Below are 23511 nucleotides of genomic sequence, written 5' to 3'. Positions count from 1 at the left end.
TATATCACGCATGACAAAGTAAGAACCAAAAAAATGAGGGTTCAATGATTATTCGTAACGCTTCTCGATAACCCGGAAATATGAAAACTATGCGACACATTCCACTTGAAATGCTGCCTGTTCCTTCAAAGTATAAAGTATCTTAAGCTCTATTGGGACAGTAGCAGTCGCGTGATAATTTCGAACACTTGTTCACAATTTTTTGATGATGTATTTGATCAACATGCATGTACCATCGCACATAAACTTGGCGTATTGTTCCCCTTATGTTCGCACAATTTTATCTCAGTTGTTATTGTAATTATGCACGCGCAGCAGTCTAAGTCTTACAGCACTCGTAAAACAAACTAATAAGGCTGTGGACCACTTGCATACCTATTCTAGTTGAAAATGCGCATTTAACCCACCCGTTTGGAGCATTGCCTACACCTTATCCATACCATGCCCCTAATTTCCCCTAGAAATAAAGATGCCTTGTTTAGCTCACCAAGAACACCGGAGAAACAAACTGCGAATCTCGTAATATCCCTTTCAGTCACAGCATAACATTTGTGAACGGAACTTATTTTTTGCCATTACTGTGTAGTGGTCACAAGGAATAGACAGTGAACATTAGGCTTTGAGTAAATTGCACATTCGGCTTTCTTAAGGTACACCCATTCCACTTCTCAGTGAAATGTATCGCTTCAAATGACCGCTTTCACGAAGGCATTGCCCTCTTTGACGTCCCTTGAAAGAAGGTAATGCCTTCATGAAAGCGAAGTGGGGGATTTCGATAGTAACCGCAAAAGATTATTTCTTCCCTTGATGTTATGCTTGGGCCCAATAATTAATCTTTGCAAGTAATTTTGAGCGGGCGATTCAATATATTTATTGACGAAACATAGCACGGCTCACTGTACTATGTATTTATGTATTTACGATGGGTCACTATAAAATTCAGAGGCATTCTCCCGCCTTGCCTTCATATGGAATCTCTGGCACCTTGGGATAAGATTGATACAAATAGCTCATCTTGGAAAATATTAGCTTCTCTATGCATCTCGTCTTTATTCGTATTTGAGAATGTCTCACTATGAGTGTTACGCATTTTTTCCATTATATCTTTTTTCGATGTGCATTTCACTAACTCCTCCCTTCTGTTTTCTTTTTGAATAAAATAAACACTACCCCTTACTATTCAAGCTGGATTAAGTAGTTTTTTTTTTTTTAACTTTTTAACATGCTTACTAGAGAGTGACACCATCGGGCTACATGGTGTCAACCCGCCTCTTGACATAAAACAAAGTTCTGTGTCGTTCAGGGAATTTTGCAAAGGCACTTAGGGAAAACCTGGAAAACTCAGAGAATTTGTAAACGTCAACTTGGTAGACACCCTGGGATAGCAACTTGGCTAGCAGGCATTAGTCTATGAAAGGTGCAATAAATGCCCTTGTGATTGTTTGCACTACTGTGTTGTCGTTCCTTTGTCCCAAGAGCACGGGTAAGGTCTCCACCCACAATGTGTGGCCTTTGAGAGGAGAAGCGTGGCATGCTGGTGCTTGCGAATGATGAGAATTGTTCTCTCGCTTGCTGCAAACTCAGTGGCACATACTCAGTGACCCAGGTTGGTAAGAGGTCCTTTGAAAAGTGCACACACTTACACCCGGTGACAACATTTTTTGGCAGCACAGCGAAAGCTACGTGGGCAGAGCTACTGTGGTTAGGTTGCTATGTCAAGTAGTCCAAATGTTTTGCTGGCTGTTTCAATTTCGGTTTTCAAGTTCGTTCTTTTTTTATTCCGGTGTCACATGCACACTTCCGATTGTGATCGGGGCCGATCCGGATCGGTGTTGCTACAAGCTTATTTTTAATTGCGATCCTGTGGTATCCAGATCTTCCAATCCGGCAATCGCGATTAGACCTCTTGATCACGATCGCAGGCTGACGTCTGTGCCGTATTGCGCAATATTTTGAAAACACTAACTACGATAAGTGAAGGCAGCTCAATTAACAATATTTTTACCACCAATAATATGCTGTAAAATTGAAATATTGTCCAAATTTAGCCATATTTTGTAAATCTAAATTTGTAGCTAATACATTATGCAATTCTGAGAGTTGCCTACGATCAGCTGACGATAACTTAATCTGGATCATTGGATCATGTAGCAGCGACCACTGTTTATGGTGATCAAGAAATTCTATCTGGATTGGCCCCGATCGTGATCAGAAATGTCCATGTGAAATTGGTATTAGTGGAGCCCTTCTCATGAACATGTCACTTCAATGTATCTTCTGATTTTATTCTTAGCCATGCACTATTGACTATGGCAAGTGCTAAAATATTTTGTCTAAAGAAGGAACGTAGGATGTACTCTTATCGAAGCTTTTCATTTGTTTCTTTTTCTTCATTTTTTCACCAAGAATTCATTTCAATCATTTTTGATGTTTTAAGAAACGACAGAGCACGTAGGAAGTCCTACATAAAGGAAACAGGCCATCTGATAAATTGCATGGCATACAATGTCAGCTTTCTAGATTGTCCATTTTCGAGGAATGAATAAACGAATTTATTCAGAAAAGGGAGGCCCGAAGGCCACTGGTGGTTACAATAACTTTCGTGAGATTTAGCCCCATGTTCAGATGTGCATCTTAACTTGAAGCGCACGCTTGACTTGGTTTAAATGGTGCCTGTCGTGAATGGGCCGAAGAAAACCCAATCGGTGCCTTGGGAACGTTCACACCAGGAGTCATTTATATCAAGTGTTGCATTCTCACCTTCGCTCTTGGGACAAAGGAACGACAACACAGTAGTGCAAACAATCACAAGGGCATTTATTTCACCTTTTATAGACTAATACCTGCAAGCCAAGTTGCTGTCCACAAAACATGCCGATGGGCGCGCGACAAATCACAGAAGTCCGACTCACCGCGACTGGATATTGAGCGAATAGATTCGCCCCATGCTGGACACTAACGCCTGGTCGTTCGCGCCTACGGTCACATGAACGGTGGTGCGTTCGAACGATGTGTTCGTCCATTCCGGGGTAGGCCTTGCGGGACGGTCTCGGAGAAGTATCGATCGGCGCACGCGCAGAATGTCCGCGCCGCTTGCCGATCCCGAGCCAAAGAGGAAGAGCCTTCTCCTTTTTGCACCCAAGTAACCCCGCAGTTAGGTGGCATTAGCAGAGCAACACTCGCGCCATCTCTCGTACTACCCTGCAAGCATACCGACTGCCACAGTAAAGCCATGCGGTGAAGCCGGATTACAGCAGATGGGAGCTATGCAAGAAAACAACATATCATGGGACGCGTGACAGTTGCGCATCCCCACAGAAGTCAAGCATAGGCTTCAAGTTAAGATGCATTTCAGAATACAGCGGACAGTGTGGCAGGCATGATACTGTGGACATCTACAAGCAGCTGCATTCCTGCCACGCTGTTTTCACTCACTCCAATGAATGCTGTGGACCTTGTAGCAGATCATGACTGTGCTGGAATGCGAACCATCGTGGTATCATGCACTTGTGGTATCAGCTGCAGCTACTCAACACCTTCCCCTGTTATCATATGCAGCCAATGAAACATTCCACAATACATCGCTGTCGTGACTTAATCTGATGGATGAATTCAGAGTTTACGAGCAATTTTGCTCATGCTTACTGCAGCTGAGCATTACCATCTTTGTTTAAGTGAACAGGAAAACCAGATGTGAACACCGGAAAGCGAAAAGCACAAGAAACAAGAAGATGTCAAAATCCTTTATGCAGCAAGTTTCTGATTTATTAAAGAAAATATCGTCACTGATGGTATGTTTTGTTTTATGCTGCGTAGTCTACAGATGATTACAATTGCATAGCATCAGGTTCGTAGCATCGAAAGTGCGTTCTGGCTGCGTAAGCTTTGGCTGTGGTGCCACAGAAAGTTGTTGCCAGGTGTAGTGCATTCATGGCTCAGCTTGCTAAAACAATGTGAAAGGCATTCATTGAAAAGTGGCACATACCCAGTGCATTTGTGGCAGTCTGCTAATGCGTCGGGTTGCTGTCCTTGAGGAACTCTTGTGACACGAGTTCGATTGCTCTCAGCATCTAAGAAATTTAGGGGCTCTTTTTCATCATTGTAGAGCAGCACGTTCCCAGTGCGCACCTAGTTACCCCAGTTGGCATCAAAGAGGTTCATTGTAGACTGGCACATACCATAGTTACTCTATTCTAATGTGCCCTTGATAATAATATGCACCCATTTTGAGTGGCAAATAAAAAAGAAGAAAAAAAAGACAAGAAAACAAAAACACCCTCGATTGTAACATGCACACGCTTGCAGTGACCTAAAAAAGAGAAATCCTTTACAATACCATATACCTTATGTTTTCATACAGAAATACAACTTTCTCTCATTTGGTAAGACAAAGATTTACTCCCAATGCACTAAAGTTGCAATGAATAAGAAATTGTGCTGTTTCACCCAAAAGGCAAAGCAGCAGTTGCGACAGAAAATTAGTAGACAACTATACGAAGTGAGGATAGTAGTTTTATCGCTCATATAAACTTGTAAACATTTGCTTTCTGACTAAATTAATAATCATGGTGCAAAGCGCGCACAAGCAAACATGAACACGTCTCACTCTATAACTGTGGAAACTCTATCAAAACGCTGGATTGAAGAAGTGTGGTAGCAGGAATGAGCAAATTGACCTTCATGCTGCATCTCGTTTCAGCACAAACAGCGTGGTGCGGCTAGACACGTAGACTCTGACCCCATCACAGGTCGCCTTCAAGGTAGGGCCCACGCGGCCGTGCCGTATACAACAGCCTCCAAAGTAAAATGCCTCTCCTTCTCTATGTGCCAGTCCCACACACAAGTTTCGGCTACTCTTACTGCTTGTGTTGTGGCCCAATTTCCATTTGTCTCCGCACGCATGATCACATTCCTTTTAATTTCGCCATCATGGTGAACTCTGCGTGTCTTCGTAGTAGACACATCCATGCTGATAGAGCAAATGCAGATAATGGGAAGATAGACGGTGGACTAACAAACACACATACTATAGCACATGGAAGAAGCTACGGCAACTGGGCCTGGAGCGTGTACACATACACATACTACAGTCAAACCCGGCTATATCGAACTTGCAGAAAAACCCCTATCATTTTGATATAGGGCATAATTCGATATAAGCCTGCTAAAGAATTCGACATCATTGAAGCACATACCATTTATAAAACCACTTTATTGATAAAACTAGCTTAGTTTTGCATGAAATAGTCCTGTATTTTCTTCTGCTTGGGCAATTTCGCTGCCTGCGACGCACGCACTTCTCCACATTTTGTAAAGAGTCGGAGCAGCTGAGGCCGCAACCTTCCACATTCGCGCCGGAGCACTGGACTAGTGCGAGTGCACCAATCACCTCGGAGGATGTGGGCAAAGGACCATCGTCGCTTTCCCAATTGTGCCCACTTTCACTTGTACTCGGCAGGATATCGGCAATGTAGTCTTCGTTTTTGGGCTCTCCCGTGGTTGCAACACCATCATCTGCACTCACAAACTCGTCGACCGTTGATCGTCAACAGCTTCCGGAAATTCTGACTGCTCGCTCCAAACTTTGGCAATGCCGACAACGGCTTTGTCGCACTCATCAGAATTTACAATGGCCACCAGGCATGCAGAAGCCAGCAAGTTTGAAGCAATTTTGGATGAACCACTTGTACACGGCTCTGCATATGTGTCAGGTGCCACGGGCACCGGGTCGCGAGTTTGTCCGCTTTAGCCCTAATCTCCCCTTCATTCAAGATCGTGCTGAGTGTGCTCCTCAGAATCTTGCACGCTGCGGGGTCATCTGACTTCTTACTGCGTTCGACCCGATTTATGATTTACCATAAATTCTGCCGCTTCATCACGGCAAGCCTGCAGCAAGACCCACAAGACCTAAAAACAATGAACCAGAAAGGCAGCGAGACAACCTGCACTTGCGCCATTTTGCAGGACGAGGGCACAAGAGCCTCTGATTGGCTGTCTGAGCAAGCGCTGCGGGTGGGCCAGGATCATTTCTTGCAGAGAGGTGTCAACGGCTTGCCCGACGTAACGCGGTCATGGTAGGGAGAGTGGTTGGATGGAGCCGCGACGCCGGGTTTTTCCGCCGCCTCGAGGGAAGCCAACCTCTGGGGGCACTTTTGCGCCGCTCATCGTTCGATACATCGGGAGTCGCTGCTATTTTTGTTCACCCATCGTGGTTGCTCAGTGGCTATGGTGTTGGGCTGCTGAGCACGAGGTCGCGGGATCGAATCCCGGACACAGCGGCCGCATTTCGATGGGGGCGAAATGCGAAAACACCCGTGTGCTTAGATTTAGGTGCATGTTAAAGAACCCCAGGTGGTCAAAATTTCCGGAGTCCTCCACTACGGCGTGCCTCATAATCAAAAAGCGGTTTTGGCACGTAAAATTCCAAATATTATTATTATTATTATTACTATTTTTGTTCGATGTAAGCATAATTTTTGCTATATATACTCATTGTAACTATACCATGTTCAGAATTTGTTCGATATACAGAATAATTCAATGTAAACGGATTCCATATAGTTGGGTTCGACTGTACAGCACATGTAGGAAGCTACGGCAGCTAGGCCTGAAGTGTGTTTGAGGCAGCTATTTTTAAATGCGGATGGCAATATGGAAATGCAGATTTAAGGTCGAACTCGATTCTAACTTGCATGCAATTTTCGGACCCATTTTAACGAGAATAAAGTGTGCATTAGGTTCGAGTAAATACTCGAAAAATACTTTAAATACTCGAAAAATACTTTAAATACTCGAAAGTGCCGAGTGGTCCAAGTCGGTGTCGTGAAATTTCTTCGCACAACAGTGCCAACCCAGTCCTGCATCTCCAGTGACCTACATCGGTGTGAAAGAGGTTGGTTGAAGAGCGGCACGTATGTACACATCACATCCTCAGTGACAGTGACCCAAGTTAGTCGGACGATTGCTTTTAAACCAGGTTCCCTCGGCATAGCTGCCTGATGCACTACCCACACCCGCCATAGTGGTGTAGTGGTTGTGGCGTTGCGCTACTAATCCTGAATGCGCGATATCAAATCCAGGCCACATCAGCCACATTTAGGTGGGGCAAAATGCAAAAATGGCCGTATATTGTGCATTGGGTGCACACACACGGCCCTAGGTGCTCAAACCTAGGTGGTCAACATTAACCCAGAGTCTCCCCCATTATACCATGCCTGGTTTTGGCATGTAAAACCTCAGAATTTCATTTAATGCACTGCCCACTCAGCCAAGGACTTTTCAGTGCCCCAGGTTGGCAGGAAAACTATTACGTACAAACATACCGACAAACATTAGTTAGATAAACAGACACAGACAGACAGACAGATAGCCCCCAGTAAGTGCGTGAAGTACCCAAATAATGCCAACACATTAAAACAATTTCAATTTAATGCTGCTTATGGTGAACTGGTTAGAATGTGTGTAAAATCATTCCTTTTTAGAATGCTCTATACATCTACATCACTGTAAATGTCAGAATTTATCCTGCTCTTCTCTTATTACAGGCTGTTGCTGCAATAATGGCATTGTGTATAGCAAATGCCACCAGGCCTTTATCTTCAGGGGTCCTGGTGACACAGTAGTGCTACCAGCACGTATACATTTTAGTGTAGCTTCAATTTGAAGCATATTTTTTGTGTTCATAGCACACCTCACCATTCATTTTCACAATTTTAATACATAAATATTTTATGTACTTTACAGTGAATGTTTTTAAGTCTCTGCACTGCCATGTTACATGTACTGTTAGCAATTCATAGCTGCATTCACAACTCATGACCACTTGTTTGGGTCTGTTTGGCCAGACCTGGCCTTTGCAACTCTAAACCCTACGCATCAAACAATCAACATTTATATAGTGGATCTGCATTCAGCTTCTTCAGTTTCGCTTCAGTAGTATTGATACGTTCCAGTACCCCTTATTTCTGCATAGGGGCATTTTTGTCAATGGCCACTTTTGCAACTTTGCATTTTAGCAACAGTGCAAAGCGACACTTTTGAAGCAACTACTAGCTACTGCAGTGGGCTGGAGATACATTCAGGGATTACATCATCCTGTGGTTCCTGCAGTGGATTCCTGAGCAACTCACCCCCTCTCCTCCTCATTCCCTTGTGATGGACTGCCTGAGAAGTCAGACAAAGCGTTTCGACATTGCCTGTTCAGCTGCTCTAACTGGCACCTTCTTCTCAACCAAGGTTTAGTTTGCTGATCTAAATAAAAGGAAGCCAAATCCACAAACGCTTACTGCTAGAAGATAGTAGCTGTTAACCGAATGAAGTAGAGGGCAGAGTCACTGGAATCCATTATAGGTGATTAACACTTTCTGGCACTTTCTGAAAATGAACAAATATTGTTATGGCACTTGTATTTCACGTGTTTCATTTCTTATCCTTGAATGCTGACCTGGTTTTATGTCTTTTGTTGCAGCAGCCACAGCCCTTGGACCTCTGGCGGACCCCACCTGCAGGCAGGGCTCCTCCAGATATTGTGCAACAAAACAGTGAGTGCTGCACTGGGACATGCTGAAAGAAAAGCTATCTTTTTTTTTAAAGGCTATGGTATTTACTTGCACAATAGATACGGCTCCTTATTCGGGCGATAGAAATTGGTCAGTTTTTTTCCTCGCATAAGGATCGCACCCATAACTTGACACTTAAGTATCATTGAAACTGGAATTCAGGTAGAGATTTTTTTACTGAAAAATTAGTGGTAGAGTGCCTGAGTGTCTTGTACATTGATCTTTGGCACAATTTAGATTGTCATCTGGCCACTATGTTACAAGGAAAATTAACAGAGAAAGCGTCACCAAAGACCATGCATGAACTTCTGAAAATTTGTGCAAATGTTCATTACTACTGCCTTAATGCACAAAATTACAGTGAAACCTCATTACTACAAATACCACATTAATAAACTTTTCCGAAATCCCCTGCTGACTGCTTGTACAAGGTCTTTACCAACCGGGAAAACCGGGAATTCTCACGGATTTTGAGTAGTCTGGGGGGGGAGAAGGGGATACTCGGGGAAATGGTGCTTCTATTAAGGAAAATTAGCTGTAATATTATTGAAAGGGAACAAAAGTCGCGGGAATTGTCTTTAATGCTGTGTCATCGGCTTGAGGAGTTGCCAGGTGTACAGTCAACTGCCAACATTCCAGATGCCCGATAATTCGGACGGATTCGCGACACGATCAAGTATACTCCATAGAACATCTTTGAAAAGGTATCTGAAAATTTGGACACAAGAGCCCTTTGCCATCCGATTTTCCGGACTTTTTGCCATGACCACAGGTCCGAAACAGCATTAATGGAAGCCACCACTGCTGCCGTTTTGATTACCTGGCCCCCATGAATCGGTGCCCTTGCATGCAGATCCGCTGGCAGCCATAGCTACCGCTGTGGCAGCGCTAGGCCTAGCTGCTTCGATGTTTGCTATTAAGCTTCTCGCCGTTGGGTGTCGTGTTTTACATTGAAGGAAACCGACTATGCCTCAATACAGCATTGTTACGCTGTGAAGCATAAGTGAAAGTATTGTGGTGGAGCATTACAAGCGTGGGAAGGGTCAACTGTCACAGGACACAATATGTATTCCTTAATTATACACGCATGCATCCGCCATCTCCTGTCACAGTACAAGCACTGATGTGCCTAATAAGTGTATTGGCAGGCCTTCAGAGCTTTTTCGGATGTGCCTGTGGCAGTTTGAGCCCTTAAGGGCAGTAAAAGACATGCATTCATTTTTTCGGACATTTTCACGGCTCCTAGGGAAGCATAAAAATCACTCATTGACTGTACAACTGACCAAGAGGATGCTTCAAATAGCCTGTGGGGCGAACGTGTGGCGGAAAGAGGACGAGAACAGAAAGGACCTACGCATTGATGAATCATTGGGAAAGGAAGTGTGCCGTTGCTTCTATGAAGGAGATTAAGCTAAAAAAATTGGCCAATGCCTAGAGGCAGGTGTCCCTCATCTAAACCAAAATAAACTCTTAAAAGCAGTGAAACGCAACACTGAGGCGTTGTGCGCGGGCTGAGAGTATGTCAGTTGAGGTTGACTTACCAGCTGTTGTGAGAGAATCTCACTTATGACAAAGTTCGAGTCTCATACCAATGAGCTTGCTATCAGTTGATAGAAATAGTTCATATTTGAAAATATTTGCAGGGTTTCTACCAACCGGGAAAACCGGAATTCTCAGGGATTTTGAGTAGTCCGGGAAAAACGCATAGAAAACTTGGGGAATTTGTGCCTCTATTAGGGAAAATTAGCTGTAATTTTATTGAAATGATCAAAAGTCGTGTTAATGCTGGCTCCAATCTTCGACAATGCCTTCATTCACAGCCCCTTTCACGCCGCACACGCTTCGGAAGACCAGGCCTTGTCTTTTCTTGAATCGGTCGAACCAGCCTTCCGATGCCCTGAAGCCTTTGATGCTGAGCTTCAGTGCGTACTTTTCGGCCTGCGCACAGATAAGGGGGCCACTCAACGGCAGCTGTGCGTTGCGCGAATCGGCAATCCATCGTAACTACACTGCTTCAAGTTTTGAGTGCGCTGACGTTCGCAGTCTCTTCCTGTTGTCAGCGAATTTGTCGCTGTCGTTTGCCTGAAAAATCTCTGCTTCATTTTTCACGTATATGCTGAGCGTGCTTCTCTTCACGTTGAATTTATTCATTATGACCTGCCGAGGCACCCCTGCCTTCACGGCTTTCAATATTTCTACTTTCGCTGCCAAATCCTTTGCCTCATACTTCACCCGCTTCGGTGGGGCATGAGAGCACATGGTGGTGCGGCTTGCGCGGCGCGGCTAGGCACTGCAATGAAGCGACAGGTACACGCACGATGTCAAGAAAAAACAAAGTATAAACGGAAAAATGAAAAGTGCAAACAAAATTTAACACACGCTCACAAAAAAAGTTCTGCCGTCCTCGCACATGCACCTCGATAAAAAAATTCGATAAAAACGATAAAAACGAAAAAAAACTGCACAACTCCACAACCACACGACTGCACAGGCAAAAGACAACGTCGGAAATGGGAGACAGCAATACAAAGAAAAAACATGTTTGTGTAGATTAGGGTTGCTAGCATAGACTGATAACTACCATGCCAATAACCATAGCGATGCAGAGGTAGTGCCAAGCGCCAAAAGCCACTGCAAAGCCAGAAGTATGCCATTGTCGCCGTGTTTTTTGAAACGTAGGTTTGTCTATTATGTTGCAATAAAATAAACATGGCGGCCTTGACGTATTTCCAGCCTTTCGGCACTCCCAGCACATGCAAGCATGGCCTTTGAAATAGGCGCACGCTAATCGGAGATGCCATCCCTGGCGGTGCGATTTGAACACCCCTAGTGCCACCCAATCCTATTGGGGGCTAGGACTTAGGGAGTCGGAGTCGCCATCTGTTGGAAGCGCCTCCCTTGCGTAGTATGAGGGGTCACGCCGCGCTCCTCGTAGGTTTCGCTTATGGCGCTCAATAAAAACACCACGCAGCAGCCTTCCTGGACATTTGTGTAAGTACTCTCAAAACAAGGGAAGTTTTTGACTGTCAATATAATAATCTTGGGCAAACTGAAAGCACAGATTCGTATACAGACACTATCTCTTTACCGAATATGTACAGGGAACGCCACTGCGCGCAGTTGCCGCAACGGAGTTTCCCTAACTGGCTTTTTGCGTGAAAGGTAGGCAAACGCTGCGAGAAAACTATGTGAAATATGTCCTTATAGTTAGCTGTCTGTATAACCGAATGGAGCATAACAGAATGAAGCCTCAATGCAGCGATCGCACGGGTTCACAGTGACCGACTGCGCATCTGCATGCATGTCCACGCACCATGTTTTGCTTTCGTTGCGAGTGCGTTTTCGCACCATGCCGTGAGCTTTAGGCCGTAAAATATGAGCATTTCACAGTACACAAGCAACCATTGTTGCGTGGACGCTGTCAGAGCTGTTAAAAAATAATTTCATTATAGAGACTTCGACGCCTACGGCGACTGGGATGTGCCGTCACGACGATTCAATATACATTTCTTTTTTTTTCTAAATTCCTCGGCGTTTCAGTATTATTTCTCAAGTTGCTTCGCACTGTATGTCTATCAGTAGCATTCTCAGCATGCTATTTCCCGCTACTTCTTTTTGGTAATTCAGTGCGTTAATTCATAACACAAACATGACCATGTGCCATGCCTCTTTTTAATGTGCTTCTTACCGCTCCCTTTCCATTCCAGTGAACTTGCCAGTATATACCGTATTTACACGATTGCAAGTCGACTCGAATGTAAGTCGACCCCCCCATATCGCTTTCCGGGAAAAAAAAAAAAAACCCGAGGGCGCATTCGATAACAAAAATTTATTAGTAGCTGACATGGTCTCTGGACTACTCGTCTTCACTAGTGCTGCCATCGTCATCGTTGCTGCGGTCCCACAGCGCGTCATGGTCTAGCAAAATTTCAAATTTACCGCACCAGGACATCTTGCAGAACAGCAGCCCACGCCAAATGCACCCAACCACACGCAGCCGTCAGGGAGGTTCTTTTGACAGGTCCGGTTGGCGTAATTTCGCAGTCTTCTGCCGCCAGCCACTCGTTGTACTCACGGCGGAGCAGAACCTTAAAATTAAGGCGAAGGTCCGGGCTTGTTTCATGACCACGTCGCACTTCAATGGCAGGGACCGATCACGCATTTCAGCGACGTACGCTGCAAGCTTAGCCTACAGCTCCGGAAAGCGTCCAGACTTCGGCATGTGGGAAATTTCTCACTTGCCGCCACAGGGTGAAAATTTCGCTTCGCTGCAGTCGCCACTCTCGCACCACCCGTTTAGAAACATCGAAATTCCGGCCCGCTGCGCAGTGATTTGTTTCTTCGGCATAAAGGATGGCAGCCCTCTTGAACACTGCTGTGAACGAGTGCCGAAAGATTAGTGGGCCTGCAGCACTCGTGACGACTGGGGAAGCGTAGAAGTAGCACGTAGCCGAAGTGGAGCGCGTCAAGAAGTTAGTCAAACCAATACCAAAGCCTTTAAACAGAGAAAGAGAAACCTGCGAGCGGTGTCTGCTCTTCCACGAACTACTGATACTCCCCGCAAGCGCCGCCGTTCTGAGGGTGCCGCCGCAAATGGGAACAGCGGCGCTTTTATCAACTATCGACACCCCCCCATGAGTGTTGCATGCACTGTAAGACTCTCAAAAACGTTGAAAAACCCTTCCGAAAAGCGAACAAACACGCGGGATAGCGAAAAGATACGGATAGGGCCATAGAGCAAACATAAAATTGTAACTACGTTGTAGCTCTCGTTGGTATGGCTTTTTCTGGCGGGGGCCATGTTTTGGTTTCGATTGTAAGTCGACCCCCCAACTTCAGACTTTCAAATTTTAAAAAAGGGGTCGACTTACAATCGTGTAAATACGGTAGCATCAACAAGTTCATAGACCAAACCATGGTGACTTTAGCCGGACAGCAGGCGCGGGCGAGCGTCTCAGGGCACGTTTTCTGCTAATCACCGAACATCGCAGTCCCAGCGCCGTAGAAGAAATCCTCCTGTGCGTGCTGCATGCCCGAATTGTAGAAGATGGCTGTTTGCCGGTTCTAAGGTTCGCGAGCCAAGTTTCACGCAGCTTGTTGTCCTGCGGCCACGTGCGAATATATGGCTGACACCGGGCTCCGTTGCGCACGTCCGGCCCTGCGGCACCGAGCATTAGCCTACCATGCTGCACGCCTCCGAAGGCAGCCACTACCTCTTATACTGCTTTCAGAAATTGTCAAGCAGACACCCAAGGAGGGAAAGCCTCACCACTTAATCAGAACCATAGCGCAGCTGGGACTTCAATTAACTTTCGTTTTCAGCTCGCTTCGGCGCTCCCGAAGCAGCCGACGCGGCCGCTGTGTCCACGTGATCCCTCGTGCCATGTCACGCCGATGGTGGTGCCAGCTTTTCCAGTGATGGAGCTCGCCCCCAATATGCCTCATGTGCCTCTGAGCTCCGCGAAGTGTCTGAATTAACCGAAGTACGACCAAATATGTGAGAAATAACCAGAATATCATGCCATAGGGTTATGTTCATGTTTGACAGGACCAGGCGACGCATCCGAATTAACCGAACTTCCAAATTAATGGGGGCCGAGTTAACGAGGTTTTACTGTATCAGCGGAACTTCTTGCTCCAAAGTCGGACACTTTCAACCGGAGACAGTCGGAGCCATTTGTCACTGTAGACCACAAAAGCACATGTGACACACGCCTAACCAAGCACTGCGAATAACACAAAACCACATGGCCTGCAGCCCAGTGACTGAACGCGAAGGGCAATGCAGAAGGCAGAAGCTTCAAAATGTTGTCAGGGCATCTCACTTTCTTCATCAGATCACGCTGGTGATGGCGATGGTTGCACTGGTGGGCTTGGCATCGGCTTGACGTGTAGCGAAAGGAAGGTGATTGGAGTTGTGGAGACCAAGAAGCAGGAACCGCGGAAGGGCACCCGTTGGTGGAAGATTGTGCTCAGGAGGGCAGGCCGGCAGACGGCAGCTTTGGAGGAGCAGCAATGTTGAAACTGGCAGCGAGGAGGCGAGGAATTGACATGAAGGCGAGTGCAGGGAGCGACTGGCGTCCAAACAGCTTTCAGACCGGGGAGCGAATGAAGAGGGGAAGGCAGTGGCTGCTTTTATAGGGGAAGTGTGGAGGTCACGGAAGACTGATAGTATCGCGCTGGAAAACGCCGCGAATGCTGTGGCTCGAGTCTGAGGTTGTGTTTGTTGTGCTCAAAGAATGACTTGCCGCTCATAATGGTTATGCAGCGCAATCGTGAAAACTGAATTGTTTTGCTTTAGGGGCTTTGCATGATCGTTGGGCAATTTTTTCCTTAGGTGTGCAGCCGTGAAGTTTGCAAAACGAGAGTTTTTCGGCGCACCATTGTCGATAACACTATGTTAATTCTACAGTTCTAGTGCTGGTGTTCGCGCACTGTCACGTCCGCACCATGGACAAATGTCTAGGAACAAAATATTGTCGCCCTACCACGCATTTAGACCATTTGTCCAAAGTCGCATGGCGCGAATAGAGCATGACCGGCTCGAGAAAATCTGGGGAAACACCAGCTTGCGTTGACCTGTCATGTTGACAGCCTGACTTGCAGCTGGCGACGCTCAGATTTTTCATGTTTATAAGTCGATTTGCACCTTCAAAAGTGCAATGAAGCTAAGGGTGTTATCCTATTGCGATGCAGGTTGATTATTGCAAACGGTGAGCAAATTTCTTGACCGGCTTCCCTAAAGTCGTCTTCCCGATTTGTTAATGTAGCTCCTCGAGTCGAACATGGCACTTATAATCGGACAGACACTTCTTTTGTAATTTTCGGCATGTTTTGGCGGCAGAAGTGCTCTTTAGAGCAGTAAAACATTGCTCACCGAGCGCACCCTATGAAATCCTTAGGCGCAAGTCTTCTCCCATTCTCTTGGCCACTTTTCGGCATTCAAGAAACCACGGTTTTCTGGCATCGCAAAGCGTCTGGAAAACTTTATTTTCCTGTGGATTCTATCATGGGGAACATGAGCAACGTTATTGCGACTGATATTAATGGTCCAGGCTCACTGCACCATGGAGTTTGACAGCTTCTGTTGGCTCCACAGTAAACAGCTGGGAGCACTAAGCACTGATTTGGTACTTTTGTGGCCTGTTCGGTTCCAGCGCAAGACAAATTCGTCGACGGTATTCATTTGACACTTCACCCGCCGTGTTTGCTCAGTGGCTATGGTGTTAGGCTGCTGAGCACAAGGTCGCGGGATCGAATCCCGGTCACGGCGGCCGCATTTCGATGGGGGCGAAATGCGAAAACACTCGTGTACTTAGATTTAGGTGCACGTTAAAGAACCCCAGGTGGTCAAAATTTTCGGAGTCCTCCACTACGGCGTGCCTCATAATCAGAAAGTGGTTTTGGCACGTACAACCCCATAATTTTTTTTTTTAATTTGACACTGCATGAGCGAAAGGGTCGCCGCAGCTCGACGCCGTTGATGCCTCCGCTTGCCACTTCTCTCTTAAGTGGGTCAAGTTCTTTGTGCACTTCGAATAATGCGGCTTAAAATGTGTACGTTTGATTTGGAACTATAAGAAATTTTGAATAAAGCGATTTCTTTATAACAAGGGATTACTGTAGTTCAGGTGTCGCCTCGAGCTAGAAACAGTGTGCTTTAGAAGTGAGATGGAGCGACCTTGTTGTCAGTAGTTTTCTCTGCATCAGCATCTGCTTGGCGCATGTCACGCTTACTATAAGGTGCTTCACTGGTGCGTGGCGGCGGAATCTATGGAAAATAGCAACAGCACGTGCAGAGCCAACAGCGACGTTTTCATGAGTGAGTGACATATAGCTTATATAGCTCATGTGTTGACAACCTATGAACTCATGGGTTGATCGGCGGATGGGTTAATTTTGACGTTTTCACTAAAGTGATTTCTCAGAGTAACGAACAATCTATTGTCGTTCCCTGAGGTTTTTTATATCGAGATTTCACTGTAACAGGTGTTGGCTAGACTTTAGTGCTGAATTCGAAAAAAAAAAGTGATAGAATATGCGCAAAAGAATGGGAGCATGGCGGCACTGCAGCGTTTGGTTTCAGCAAATGGAAGGTGAAATGGTGCAACTGACGACTTTCACTGAAAGCTTCGTTCTGTGACTGCTACACTGTTCATACTGGACTTGAAGACATGATGATGGAATTTGTTCCCGAGAATTGTGCAAGTTTCCCAATAATGGCAGATTAAATTTGTTGCAAAAGCAGTTGAATTCGCTCGTAAGTGCGCAGCTGCAAAAAGGCCTGAATTTCTGCTGTAGGAATGGCGGTGGAACAACCACTCTCTACTGGAACAATTCGGCTGCGCTGACTCATTGGCTGCTGCATTCTGCGAATACAGCATAAGAAACCTGAAACGGCTATTACCAGAAGACCATCAAATCAAGTGAATGGCTCAGCAGCCACCGGAGGATCAGCATAACGCCACAAATTAGTATGTAGTATCTGAATGTGTGTTGTAAGCAGATGCGTTGTAACGAGGCTATACTGTAGTACCCTGGCCTCCACTGTCATTTGTGCATAGAGCCACCAACACTTGTGCATGCGTGTGTGCATGCGTGTATGTTTTGCCATCATTACTTCACCTTTATGTACCTTCTATTTATTCCATTGTATGGTAATGAAATTGTGATACCTTGGTAAATCTCCCTGCCTTTTCTTCCCAGTTTTGCCCTCTTCATTCCACTTATTTGCACTGGCTCACTCACTAGGTGGTTAGCAGAGGGTGTATCAAAATTAAACATTTATCAAAATTATATAAAAGAGTGATCAGATGTAAGTATAACCTCTGGCACGTCTTTATACTTTCAGGATTACCTATGCGACCGCAGCAGCAACCACATCAGCCTCAGCACCAACAACAGCAGCAGCATCATCAGCAACAGCAGTCGCACCCCCATAGCCAGTATGGAAACATGTTTCCCCCTGGAGCCCCGATGCATCACCAGCACCAACAGCAGCAGCAGCAGCAGCAGCAGCAGCAACAGCAGCAGCAGCAGCACCATCAGCAACAGCAACACAGTCAACAGCCGCAACACAATCAACAGCTGCAGCACCATCAACAGCCGCAGCAGCAGCCAAGTTCTCCACTTGGCAGCGGAGGCCATCAATTCCAGACTGGCCCTGCGTACCAAGGCGCGTCCTTGCCAAGGGTGGCTGGAGGCCCACCCCATATGGCACACCATCCACAGGGACCAAACATCTTGGTACGAGCTTTGTGCTTGTAGTAAGCACACATTATGGGCTATTTCGGGTTCAGTTTGATATAGCACTGCCACCTCAATGTACTAAGCTGTCAAGCAATGTCTCTTTTCTAGCCACGGCACAAATGGTGCTGTGACCATGTCTGCGGGACAGTTTTGCAGTTGCAGACTTGCCCTGAGCACTGTTGGTAATGTGTTCGTGCTACTTTCAGACTACTAGTAGCCTAGCGTGGTAGCATGTCATTGCTTCTAGTATAATTGTCTGCAGATTCAACCTTCTTTCTTTCTTTTTTCTTCAACTACTTTTGTCGCTGGGTTTGTTGAAATAAAGATAAGACTAACGGGGGTCCAGAGTATTTTCAGTTTACAGCAAAATATTGAGGTGGGAAATCTCTCTAGAAAGGAATCAACCTTCATTTTGCAGAACTTAGCCTGAATTTCCTGAAATATATTATTGTTTCACTAAAGGTGGAAAAAAGAGTTTTAACAATTTGCAGATTTTACAAAATTGAAAGCCTGTCACTCTAAAATTAATGAATTGTACCTCACCAAATTTTTTTGTAAATCTACACCAATACATAGTAATATTGGCCCATGGGAAGTGAAATTGATGTCACCCAGAGTATGTTTTTAAAAAAGTGCCAAACCTTAGTTTGTGTGTGTGTGTGTGTGTGTGTGTGTGTGTTCAATTAAAGGGCCATTGTAGCTAAGGCGATAAAGCTGAAAAATGTCTGACAAACTTCAAAAGGTTTCTCACAAAATAAAAAGAAAAAGTATGCAACTACACCACATATTTATTTCATCATAAAATCCCAATAATGTCAAAATAGCAGAAATGAGCATTTTAGAGAGGTTCTAAAGAAATAATCACCCTATTTTATGACAGTATTTTAGAATACCAACCAAGGACTGGTACATCCAGTATTGCAAAGACATGTTGCATTATATTGTTTTAAGTGAGAAAATATAGCCTATCTTAAGACCCATATATAGTCATCCCAACGATGTGTCTCGTTCTAATAACAGAATAAAAATCACCCTCATATTGAATTCTGAACTCATTTCTTTTGTTGTAATAAAGAATTACAGATTGTCTTTTTTTCTGCTTTTTACCCATCTAGCAAAAAAATTTTGGTGAGGTTCCAATATATCGATTGTAAAGTGATAGGCCTTCGAATTTGTAAAATCTGCAAGTCATTAAAACGCTCTTTTTCACTTTTAGTGAGATAAGAATTTTTTTCACTAAGTTTGTGCTAAGTTCTGCAGAACAGAGGTTGTTTCCTTTTATCAAGACATATTTTCTTGCCTCATATAAAAATTTATCTGTGAACTAAAAATACTCAGGACTCCCCTCCCCCAGTCTGTCCTGTCTGAACACACCTTGCTTTGAAAACAGAATGAAAGAACTTCTACCACTCACAGGGTAGAGACAATGCTACGTAATGAGCTGTGGCACTTTAGAACATGAATATGTACTCATTTGGGCCATGAGAAATATGCATTGAGGAGTCCTTTGTCTAGCGAAAGATTGTAATCACCTACTGAATGTGCGCATTATCTGTTAGGTGTTGTTTATAAATGCCCAGTAAGCAAATTAGATAATTAGTGATTAATTACCAGCCCTGCAGTTTTGCCAAGCTAGCTTCAGTAGTCTATACTACTCACAATTAATCTAACCAAAGTGAAAAAATTTCACTGCAGTTGGCCTTCAACAGATTACTGTGAAACCTAGTACAGTCTACGCTCATTACAATGGACCCGCGTACAACAGACTTTCAGATATAACGGACGATTTTTCATCCTTAGTTCGTTCTACCTATATTATTAATGCAATGAAGTTCGCTTTTAACTGACCGCACTACAACGAACTATCGGCTACAGCAGGCGAAATTAGCGGCAATTCTTGTCAAAATCGGGCATATAAAACGGACTTTTGCCATGTCGACACGGGCTGGCAACTGACTTGCAAGGGTCAGCCAATGATAGCGGCTCAATATATTGCATGCGAGGGAGGGAGGAAAGCGGGGTGGAAGCGCACCGGCGCACCGCCGGCTGTGCAGGCGCCATATCTTGAAAGCGATCTGCGATGTGGACAAAGTGCGCCCAGTGCCGGTAGATTCGTATGTGCTGTGCTTCCGACGTTTAGTTTGCGTTGAAGTGAGAGACAGCACGAAAGTCAATTCGCTTGCTGCTGCTGCCGTGCTTATCTTGCTTAATTTGCTGTCGCAATCAATGCTTTGCCTTTCGGGCGAAATTGCAACTTTTTTTGTTTGTTTTTTACTTTGGACATTCGTCACTCACTCTTTGCAAAAATAAAGTTGTTAGACATCACACCGAAAGTTTTGAAAATGAGGCGTCTTGGATATTACAGACTTCGGATAAAGCCGTTGTTCTTTGTCAGATTATCAGGGTCTGTTGCAATGAGAGTCGACTGTATTAGTGGAGCCAAAACATGGGTTGCCTTTTTAAACTGTCCTGCTTTAGTGGCACATTTCAATGGACATAACATTATGGATGACATTCTCGTGCAGGAACAGCAACAGCAGCGGCAGTTCCACCCGCCTCCACCACCGCAGAACTCAGCTGCAGGAGGTTCGTTTCCTCCCATGCAAGGGGTAGCCCAACCGCGCTATGCAGGTCCAGTGCAAGCAAGCACAGGCTTTGGTGGGCCACCTCGGTTTCAGCAGCCACCACCACGTGAGCGCTTTGGCAAAAGGCCTGGCCCTGCCCTACCTGTGGCTGTGCCGCCCAAGGCAGCCCGTCTAGAAGCTCCACGCATGGTAAGGGTCAGGCATGACGTGTAGTTTAACTGCAAAGCTTAAAGGGAGTTCCACAACGGTTGTCCTGTACCAGCAGCACTTGGCAGCATGGTTAGTATCGAATGTCAACTAGAAAAAGGGCATTGGTGAAAACATGCACGCCAACAACGGTGTCGGTAATGAATCATCACTAAAAACAGTCATCAATGCAGTCTGCATCGTAGCCTTGAAGCAGTCATATAACCAGGCTATCAGAATGTGCAGCCGACACAGTGTACAGCAACTCGAGTCAGATATAATGGAAAGCAAGAAGTACTGTGCTCAGATATTGAGAAAGTGAAGTGTTTGAAAAGACACATATAGCAAACAAAATGCACCATATATAGTCAAGAATTTGCAAAAGCTCAGGTGGATTTCAAGCTGCTTATTAAGCTTTTGGCCTGGTCTCTCGTGGCATTGTTGCAAATAAAATTCAGTTCAGGACAGTTCAATGACAAGCCAAGCCCTTAGTTTTACTGAAGGTTGTGAGAATTGCCTTATAAAGCTTCACTGTCTTTGATGTGTACAAGCTGCTATAGTAGGCACACATCTGCAAAGATGTTCTTCTGATTACGTGTTCTCACGCGGGCTGTTATTTGAAAAGTGCTTATGCTTTCAAAAGCACCTCGGGCAGCATTGCTGGGTTCTGCGAGCAACCAATTAAGTGCTGGTTATGAATTTGCCAATAGGGATACTGGTTATTGGTTATGCTATCACCACAATTCACTGGGAAATCATGCCACAGAATGTGTCAAGTATATGTCAACATAGAGGAAATGTAAGAAGACAAATACTCTGCTACAGAAGTCAGTGGTATTATGGAACATGGAGTTGATTGTGAAAAAAAAGATAAGGAAAGCAGTCAGTGCGTCATGCGGACAAGAAAAATGGGAAGGATGAAGAGATCCAGCCGTTTATGTGTGGTTGAATGTGCCAATGTTTCCAGTCTCCGCCAAACATAAAGGAAGGGTAGAGCTGTGAAGTCTACGTGAAAGGAATTGCCACTTGAATGGAACCACCACCTCTAATATTGTTGTTTTTGTATTTAGACAACGTAAAAAAACTTTCAGTAAACAGAACTGAAAACGGAACTCAAAATGTTGTAAATAGTTGCACTCGTCAACTTCTTGCAAGACCCACTGCCACGGCCATCAGCTTTTCCGTTCCAGCTATGGTTCATCCCATGTCCGTCTCTGTAGTTCTTCTTCTTCTTCTTCTTCTTCTTCTTTCTCTCTCTCTCTCTCTCTCTCTCTCTCTCTCTCTCTCTCTCTCTCTCTCTCTCTCTCTCTCTCTCTCTCTCTCTCTCTCTCTCTCTCTCTCTCTTTTTTTTTTTTTTTTTTTTTTTTTTTTTTTTAAGGCGACAGCTTTAAATCTTCGTTTCTATTTTCTGCATCGGAGGCCTGCGAGGGCCAGTCGCGCCAACTTTTCCCCTTGTTGCTCCTCGTTTTCTGCGTCCGCGCTGCAGCGCATCTTTTGTTGATTTCGGAAGAGCGAGAAAAGAGCCTTGTCCATTCCTATAAAAATGGCCGCCTTTGAAAATCAACAATGCATGGTTATGCTTGCGGTGACAGCTGATGGCCGAAAAAAGGCAGTATTCACATCTGCGCCCAAGAAAAAGGCTGGATGAATGAAGAACTGATGAACGACTGGCTCAACAGTTTCTAAGACCATCTCGTGAACAGCGTGAAGGAGATGTTGTGGGACATTAGGACCAACCTGGCTATTATCCCGGGTGGACTAACATCTGTTTTGAAGCATTTGGATGTCTCCATAAATAAACCCTGCAATAAACCCTGTATGCAAGGTGTACGTGGAATGGATGGCCAGGGGAGAGCATGGGCTCCATCCCCCTGGCAGAATAAAGAGACCGCCACTAGAGACGGTCTGCGAGCGAATACTTGTAGCGTGGGAGCAAGTTTCTCCCAGTATTGTTGAGAAGAGCTTCAAGAAGACGAACGCGCTCGACGGAACCGAGGACGATGCGCTTTGGGAGGGCGGTGACAGCGGCTGCGACGATGATTCCCAGTGTAGTGCATAAACTTTACGTGACATTAAGGTTGTGACCTATGCGGTCCATAAACAAACCTTGCAAAAGATAACATGTTGGATTGTTGAAAACAAGGACAGTTGTATATATTGCAGTTGCTTTAACAGCATTTAGCTGACCGCTTTACAAAAAACTTCACTTCGCACAGATTCCAACACGTGCACTGAACCTGCAGCTTTTTTGCTTAATAATGTTTTCGTTACTGCATGGCCATATATTGTAGATTTCAAAACAGAGTTCAATGAATTAATTTGTTGCAACATATTTCTTTTTAAATGCGTGCAACACTGCATGTACAACACCAGAATTTGATACAAACACGCACACTATAGGATGTGAACAAATGCTCAGGACAAACTCCAGAATGTTTGGATCCTGAAACCTATGAAAGTGAAGTTTCATTCCATGGTGTTTAATCAGAGGGAGAAGGGAAACTTAATTGTGTTCATGAAACAAGATCGCACTGATAAGCTTAGAGATATAGATATTGCTTAACGGTTTCAAAATAAGTACTTATAGCTTACTGTCGACATTGAAACAGCCTTTTGACAGCAAGAAACGGAATCAATTTTTCCAGCTTTGAGCATTGAATTACAGGCAATTAAAGCAACATTAGATTCTCCAAATAGAATCTGTTTAGGAATACCAGATAGGAGTGAACATTGATGCTTTCCTTTGTACTTTCTTTGGCTGAGTAACCTAGCTTGAAATGAATCCCATTAGCATGTCCTAACAAAGTTGATCTTTAATATCGGTTAAATAACTGACTAGCTTAAGAAATCTGTAGGATTGCTATAAATTACAGCAAAGGAACTATAACATCTAATAAATAACCTTAATTATATAATAATAATGATGTTTATTT

The 23511-nt window shown here is 44.8% G+C and overlaps 1 protein-coding gene across 5 annotated transcripts in view; it reads left to right on the top strand.

Annotated features, from left to right (window-relative positions):
- The window catches only part of LOC142571563 (uncharacterized), a 127199-nt gene that overhangs the window by 55654 nt on the left and 48034 nt on the right, over positions 1–23511 (top strand). For 4 of the 5 annotated variants that reach the window (XM_075680030.1, XM_075680028.1, XM_075680027.1 and 1 more), the window contains 3 exons: positions 8468–8540; positions 17410–17804; positions 20333–20581. In XM_075680030.1, the coding sequence (XP_075536145.1) occupies positions 8468–8540; positions 17410–17804; positions 20333–20581 (717 nt within the window). The remainder of the gene's footprint in view (positions 1–8467; positions 8541–17409; positions 17805–20332; positions 20582–23511) is intronic. The other variant, XM_075680026.1, reaches the window with a different exon arrangement.

The sequence above is a fragment of the Dermacentor variabilis genome, chromosome 2 (assembly GCF_050947875.1).
Source record: "Dermacentor variabilis isolate Ectoservices chromosome 2, ASM5094787v1, whole genome shotgun sequence".
In the NCBI taxonomy this organism is placed as follows: Eukaryota; Metazoa; Arthropoda; class Arachnida; order Ixodida; family Ixodidae; genus Dermacentor; species Dermacentor variabilis.
The sequence above is the reverse complement of the archived record's forward strand: the minus strand, read 5'-3'. Positions and strand labels throughout refer to the sequence as shown.